At 47.1% G+C, this 8,098-nt stretch overlaps 1 protein-coding gene across 1 annotated transcript in view; it reads right to left on the bottom strand.

Annotated features, from left to right (window-relative positions):
* Positions 1-1,888: 1,888 nt before the first annotated feature.
* Positions 1,889-8,098, bottom strand: part of LOC309519244 (BOS complex subunit NOMO1-like) — a 36,953-nt gene continuing 30,743 nt past the window's right edge. Inside the window, exons 26-31 of the mRNA XM_082200040.1 lie at positions 7,783-7,866; positions 5,335-5,445; positions 4,683-4,784; positions 3,619-3,738; positions 2,780-2,872; positions 1,889-2,327 (exon numbers count right to left, since the gene is read on the bottom strand). Coding sequence (XP_082056166.1) covers positions 2,196-2,327; positions 2,780-2,872; positions 3,619-3,738; positions 4,683-4,784; positions 5,335-5,445; positions 7,783-7,866 — 642 coding nt within the window. The 3' untranslated portion in view covers positions 1,889-2,195. The remainder of the gene's footprint in view (positions 2,328-2,779; positions 2,873-3,618; positions 3,739-4,682; positions 4,785-5,334; positions 5,446-7,782; positions 7,867-8,098) is intronic.

Here is an 8,098-nt window from a genome sequence, read left to right as displayed (position 1 = left end):
ATAACCGATACCAACACCATTGTTACTTAGCAACCTGAACAGTGCTTTGGATATTTCGTTTTTTAAAAAATGTTGTTGTTTTTTTAAAAAAAAACAAAAAAAACCACCACAGCACTTAATCTATCATCTGTCTAATAAAAAGGACATATTATGAATCAAACATGAATCATCTGCTATAACCAGCTTGTAAACATTCGGTATTAATGATCCCTTTCATTCACAAGTGAATTCTGAAACGCCTGGAGTGTTGCACTACGGCAATCAATTTCCTCCTCACAAAGTGAGAGGGAAGACAGCCTTAGGGGGAAGAATTGGGGGCAGTAAAACACCAATAGCCACTTATGCAGGGAGCCTGATCTGTGTAGCCTCAGGGAGGGGAACCTGGCCAGCCACACACCCTCTACCCAGAAAATGCACCCCTCGAGTGGTTTTGCCTGGCTGGGATGTATTTTTGGAAACTCCGATAGTGTCTGAATGGAGGATACAAAGATGATACTAATGTCGTGCCCCCATTTGCCTCTAGTCCAGCACATGGACCTGATGGGAGTCCCCTATGGCTGCTTAGAGGGGACCATGGTCCTCAGGATGAAAGAGCTTCCCCATCCTTGCTGTAGCCTATAAGGGAGAGATAAGACCATTGACGCCTCTCCCAACCAGCAGTTGCATTTGCAGAAGAAGAAGAGTTTGGATTTGATATCCCGCTTTATCACTAGCCGAAGGAGTCTCAAAGCGGCAAACATTCTCCTTTCCCTTCCTCCCCCACAACAAACACTCTGTGAGGTGAGTGGGGCTGAGAGACTTCAGAGAAGTGTGACTGGCCCAAGGTCACCCAGCAGCTGCAGGTGGAGGAGCAGGGAACCGAACCCGGTTCCCCAGATTGCGAGTCTATCACTTTGCAGAGGCAAATTCCTAGTTGTGAGGTCTTTTTGCTCCACTGGACAGGCTACATCAGGTATTTTCCTCTTTTTAACTGACTATACATAGAATTTACATATTTTTGGATGGATAGCTGAGACTCTTAATCTCAGGGTTGTGGGTTCAAGATTTCTGCACTGCAGGGTGTTGGACTAGATGACCCCCATAGTCCCTCCAACTATACTATTTTATGTCAGTTGGAAGAGGAAAAACCCCTCACGACGTCATGGTTGTCCCAACCATGTTGCTCTTAATTACTGGCTCCGTCTAAATTTAAATCCACCCGGTCTACTGCCCTTAGTGACACAAGACCCCCATAAAAGTGCGTGGTTTAAAACTGTGCACCAAAGACTCCTCTCCTACGCACTCCACCCACATCAGCTTCTCATGACAGGCTTTATTAAAGCAAGAAGGCTAATTGGATAGCGTCTGAAGGTCTTAGAGCAACAGAACAATCTGGCCCAACCCTGTTGAAGCCTTCAAGCATGTGCAGCGTCAACAGATGGCTACACATCTGCACAGGCATCCTGCGGTGGAGCCAACAGCATGCCCAGGAGCGCATGGTGGAGCAGTGTTCACCTGACCTCCTGACAGATGATATGCTGCTTCCTTATCATGAAGGAGAGGGGGAGGTCAGCATGGTGCTACGGTGCCAGCAGGAGTGCTGGATGGGTTCAGCCGGTGTGTTTGCACCGCACTGCACCAACCTCCTTTCCCCCTTAGCGTCAAGCAGCAGTGGCAGCAACCCCACAATCAGGTGAGCACCGCCATCCCAATATGGCCACCAATGCTGAGCTTGCCTGTGTTGGGGTCCATTGCAATCATGCAAACAGGACTGCATTTGTTTTGGCATGTTATCCCTAAGTGTGTTTTGTTCTTGGGATGGGGAGGGGAAGGGGCGTACAGAGTTTAAGTGAAAAGACACAACACTACCAAAGGTTTGCAATGGTAAAATATTAAAACTGAAACCAAATTGAACAGCCTGGGAGGCGAAATCAGGTTTTATTGGCTGCCATTCTGGTAAAACCGAGGAAAAATATAATAAGGTGTTATCTCCAATAAATTCCCCCACAACCGCCTCCAGTGAGGATGATGTTCTCCGTATCAAAATCCTGTTGGTTCATCGTCGCTGTTTTTTAAAAAAGCAACTGTGATATTCCATCTGGGATGGAACCCTAATGTAAACAAATGCCTTCCTCAGGTCCCAGGATTCAGTCCTGTTTAGGAGCTATGCTGGTCAAAAACGCCAGGACTCTAGCATGACAAGAGCTCTTTTCGCCTCATGTCCGCCTCATCTTCTGCTTCTTGGCTTGCCTCTTCATGTCCTCAAGGCTCCCTGCATCAGAACCTGCCTGCCCCAGCGTCCGCACCCCTTGGAGACGGCTGGTTAGCTGGAGCAGCAGGGGGATCAGCTGGAGAGGGGGCAGAAAAATGCAGATAACCATGATGGACCCTTACAGCAACAATGGCATAATATAATCATAAAAGACAGGGTCAGGAAACCTCTTTTTTTGCTTCAGCCCAAGAGTCACATTTCCTGCTAGGCAGAGGATATGTGTCAGCAATGGGTGGGGACAAAGGGACAAAGGCAAAAGTGGGTGGAGCAATTAATGTCAATTTTACCTCTGCGCAATAGACTACTGCATCCAATGGCAGCCCCTCTCTACCCTCCCATCTAGGCAAGTGAGGGGCATTAACAAACTTCAAGGACATATTCCGGTCAGGCAATGCCACTTTGGAATGGTACCAAATGAGTTCCCAAGCCCCAGAGAGAGAAGGCTAGAGAGGCCACATTTGGCTCCTGAAAAAAAAAGAGTAAAACTGCAACACTACTTACACTTACACAGAGAGAGAGACATCTTACCTTATCATGGTTGTAACCAGCTAACAGAAGCAGCAGCGTTAATGGCAGGGCGATGTAAGATCCTTGCGCAATATCCTGCTCAGGCAGCTTTCTCTGCAAACAAGTCAAAGGTGTGTTGCTGTTAGTTCCTACAGAACACTCTTACTCTGATTCGTCCCTTTGTTTAAAAAATAAATAAAAAGGTCATGTGTTGCAGTTTCCCACTCTCCCAAAGTGCAACTGCCCTTTCAAGTAGCCTTTCCCAGTCTTTGGTCTGCCCATGTTGTTAGGCCCATCATCCCTGACCACCGGCCCTTACGCTTAGGGGTGATGGGAGTGGTAGTCCAACAACATCTGGGAGCCAAAGGTTGGGGAAGGCTGCTTTGGAGTTTTGTCGGGGTTGCTCAATGGAAAGGACAAGAAGTATGTGCTTGACAGCCACTGCTCCTCTTCCCCTGAATTGAACAGCTGCACGGCAGTTGCTTAATTTCATCATCATCATTATCCACTATGCATTTTGGAAAGCTGCTTGTTTGCTATGTATTGGGACACATCTTAAGATATTGTAACAAAATGTTGCATGATGCTTTCAGAGATCGAGGAGCGAGTTTTCATCTATGTTTGGATTATGATTGGATTTCATTTTGAATCCACACTTGGGGGGGCATCGGTTTCTTTGAATTGCACCAGGTACCTGGCTATTAGATCACTTATAAAGCACCAAAAATCTTCCCTAGGAAACAAAGCAAGACCCAACTTTATTGAGAGCTAGGAAAGCAGAAGAGCTGAAAAAGAAAAGGGAGCCCCAACAGAACTTTTCCTTGCGTGTTTGCAGAATAGGCTGGCCAGAAGATGCTTACCGTAGGATTGAAAACCAAGGTGATGTGTTTATGGTACCCAAGGGTGGTGAATGAAACTTGAGGCAAGGTGTAGTCGTATTGGGACCTGGAAAGTGTCGAGTCCAAAAGTACCACATAATTCTGCCAATGAAAGAACAAGAGGGAACTGCTAGCATTCAGTTGGGGGGGGGGAATACCCAGCCATGAGGGGCAAGCAAACAGGTTGTGGTGAGAGTTGGCAAGGAGAGAAGATCCCATTCTGCGGCTCCCCAAAACCTGCAGCCTGCATCGCTTGCATTCCCAACCTTGAGTTAATGGGCCTGCAAGATAAATGCCACAATGCAAAGCTGAACAGGAGAACCACAATCTTCCAATTTGTCTGTGCACTTGGCCCTAAGTCATGGGTCTTCAACCAGTCTGCCAGGACGCCCAGTTGGCTCCACAAAGCCATCCCAGCCGGGTCACAGTAAAGCTGTTGTTGCCAAATGGGACTCCAGCTACAGCTAACCAAACCAAAAAGGCACTCCCTGTGGCGTCTGGGCTAGACACATTCTTCTGATGAGAAACTCATTTCATCTATTTCTACGAGTGCTGCAAAGCGGCAAGAGACTTTTACAACCAGAAATATATTTCTGGCTAATCCTACAGTAATGTGTGTAGCCAGGGAGTTCTCTACGGAGCAGGGATAGAAGCGTCCACTGAGGTGGGAAGCTTGGTTGTGTGGCATTTGCCACTTTGAGTCTTGTTTTTGGAAAAACCCCAAATCACTGGTTTTCAATAGCTTCTCCGTCGTTTGGCTATGGGAGAAGTGTAAAAGACGGCTGGTTTTCATTTAGTAGCAAAGCTAGGGCAACACTACGGAAATGGCTCTGTGAACTGCCATTTGAGGATTAATAATGTGCCTTATTTGCACTATTAGGTATAAATGAAAAGTGAGTATGTGAAAGTAGGCTCCGTGCTGCAGGCTTGGGAGTCAGAGGTGGGCCTTGGGTCTGGACCAGTTGAAGACGACTGGGGTTGACAGTGCTGAGCTAAATGAACCAGCACTTTCTGATCTTCCTACGCAGAAGGAAGGAAAATAATACCTCTCTGTCCCGGAGCAATGGTGGGAAGTGGAAGAAGAGAGACTGGCCTAGCGAGACGGTGTGGACTGGGTTGTCAAGGTTCTCACTTTTGTAAAGCTTCACCTATGAAGGGAGAAGACAGAGAAAAAGGCATACGGCCTTTACTGGGATGGTTAAGATGGCGGCAATCTCATCCCCCTCCTCAGTTCTGTCTCTTCCCAAGGAACTTTGGCTCTAACTGCAGAGTTGCCAACGTGGTACCCGTGGGCACCAGGGCCCCTGCCAGTAGAAGAGTTTGGATTTGATATCCCGCTTTATCACTACCCGAAGGAGTCTCAAACCGGCTAACAATCTCCTTTCCCTTCCTCCCCCACAACAAACACTCTGTGATGTGAGCGGGGCTGAGAGACTTCAGAGAAGTGTGACTGGCCCAAGGTCACCCAGCAACTGCATGTGGAGGAGCGGGGAAGCGAACCCAGTTCACCAGATTATGAGTACACTGCTCTTAACCACTACACCACACCGGCTCTCCCACAAAAGGCCCCAGAAAATATTCCCTTAAAAATTCATAATGCACAAGAATGAAGAGGGATTGCCTTTAATAAATCCATGCCTGGGGGGGGGGGAGTCGCACTGAGGAATCTCAAAAACAACTGGAAAGAGGTGCACTCACCCATAAGGTAGGCAGATGCTCCGAGGAAGTGATCACGTTGCCACTCAGATCAAATTGGTTAATTTGGCGGAAAGCGATGATATTCACGTCCTCAATGTCATTGCTGCCAACCTACAATATGGAAGGTGGGGTGGGGGGGAAGGTTCCTTTAACACCGGCCAGATGGAAGGCTTCGGATTAAATATGCTGCACATATCAGCTCTCTGATCAGCTCCCTCGGTCGTAAAAATGAACATTCACGCTGCATTTCAGGCACTGCTGAAAAATATGTCCTCCTTCGTGTATGGAGAGGGGGAAAGGGCCATGCACAAATCAGCTTTTTTGGAGAAGAACTGGGTATGAGTTCCCTGAAATGTATTCCTCAGACTCAACTCCTAAAACCGAAATAAGGAATTAGGCAGCAATTGCCGGTGATTTCCCCATCTCCGATTCCATCACAAAAGGGCTGTGATTTAGAATGCTAAAGCGAAAGCATGATACTGCCTTAATGCTAGAACCCAGGAAGATAAACGATACGATTGTCTGTGATCATAAAATAGTAGTTATTGACGCAGAACATGAAGTATAGAATTTGCTATTGCTGGACTTGGTATTGTCACCAACGTGGATGTCTTTTAAAGGGCATTGATTCATGGAGAAGAGGCATACCAATGGCCGTTAGCCACAATGGCTACATAGGAAGCTGCCTTATCGCAACTCAGCAGATTAGTCCACCTGGGACAGTCTTGTCCACATGGGCTGGCAGCAGGGTTTCACAGAATGGGGCGTCTCCCAGCCCTACCTGGAGATTCAACTTGGGACCTTCTTAGATGAGAAGAGCAACTGCTGGAACAGGCCAACCAGGGGCCTGTAGGAGGCTGTAACCAAGATGTCTGTGCAACAGCGCTCTCCCTGCTTGTGACGCCCCACAGGTGGTATTCAGAGGCACAGTGACCCTTGAGACAGAACTTTTGTCACCATGGCTAGTGGATACCAGAAGGCTCAGCCTCCCTAAATCTGTCTAATCCTTTTCTAAAGTGATACGAATCGGTGGCCATCGCTGCATCACGCGGGAGCGAATTTCAAAACTGTTGCAACGCACCTTGAGACAGCAGGGAGGAGGAGGAGGATATAAACAGAACGTCGATTTCATCTCCCTCTGCCAGAATGGGTAATTTTTTAGACCAGAGGTCCCCCAACCTCTGCTCATGGGTTATGGGTGGAGAAGGGAGAATCAAATCCTCTTGCCCACTTTTGCCATGCATGATAAACCATTTTATAAACCTTGTGTCTCCCCCTCCTCCCCCGAGCTGCCTTTTCCCCCAAAACCAAAAAAGAAGACCTCAAACGATCTCAGTTCGAAGATAATAATTTTATTATTTATAACCCACCCAAATGACTGGGTTGCCCCAGCCACTCTGGGCAACTTCCAACAAATATAAACACCTAATAAAACATCAAACATTAAAAACTTCCATCTACAGAGCTGCCTTCCAAAAGTTGTATAGTTATTTATCTCTGATGCTCTGATCTATTCTGCCTGCCCCTTATTCCTTACTCAGTGGGCCTCTGCAAATGACTAGCTTCCCAAACAGTGATTATAAATGGTCTGTATAATTCCTGATGTTTCTCCCTCTCTCTCTCTTTTTATGGTCTGAAAACTCTGCATGAAACTAAATAGACCGTGAATCCAATAGTCCAAAAACTGTCTTGTTGCTTGACCAGGCTGAACAGAAGCCTCTTGCATGGAAAAACTGTTTGGATGCAGAAATACAGTCCTTCCTTGCTAGTGACCTGTGAAACCATCTCCCCCGCCCCTGTCCTTTGGTGCCCATTTAAGCAGGCTTCTGTGGAGTGGCCTTTTTACCCCAGTTAAGTAGATGCTGGGAGAGGATTCTGTCCATTGTAGCAAAAGCAGAGCCCCGAATTCACTCAGAGTCTAAGATCAGGCTTCCCAAACCTGGTGCTTCCAGATGTTGGTGGACGCTTGAGTGCATCCAGCCCAGCCAGTGTGGCCAATTGCCAGGGATGAGGATGGCTGGGAATCCAAAGCGATTGGGGTTGTAGGCAACTAGGTTTTAACTCAAGAGTTATGCCCACTGACATGACTGGACCTTAGTCGTCTTTATTCCTTTCAATGGGTTTACATGGAATAGCCCTGGATACAACGCTTTGAAGTCGACCAGGCCCCATCCACACTGAACATTTAAAACAGCATCATAACACTTTAAACTGCTTTGGTTTCCCCGCAAAGAATCCTGGAAGTGTAGCTTGGGAAGAGTGCTGAGAGATGTTAGGAGACCTCCTATTCCCCTGGCAAGAGTTAGAATTCCTGGAATAGTTTATCAATCCCTCTTCCCAGTGAACTGTGGTGTGATTCTGCTTTTAAATCATATTTACTGTGCTGTTATGGGTAGCAGTATTCCCTTAACCCAGAAAATCAGACCTTTGGTTCCAAGGGCAGCTTACCTCGATTGCAAAGTGCTGGGGAAGGGCTCTTTCGATGTGATCGTTGCCTTCAGCCTTCAGCTGGATGTGATACACACAGGCCGGCTTAAAAGAAAAAGGAAGAGGATCAATCTGAAGTGACATTTATTTAAACAATACCATAAAGGGGGGAAACCCAACTATTCCAATTCTTAACAACCAATGACAGCCATCAGGTTTCTACCCAAAACATAACTGAAGAAACTCAAATTTCTCACGGCCATCCAGAGTTTTTGGGGAAGGGGCAGAGCACCTGCTTGGCAATCGGAGGGTTGCAGGTTCAATCCCTGGCATCTCC

Source organism: Podarcis vaucheri (genome assembly GCF_965113315.1).
Source record: "Podarcis vaucheri genome assembly, chromosome: 14".
Taxonomy (NCBI): domain Eukaryota; kingdom Metazoa; phylum Chordata; class Lepidosauria; order Squamata; family Lacertidae; genus Podarcis; species Podarcis vaucheri.
This window is presented reverse-complemented; position numbering and strand designations above follow the sequence as displayed.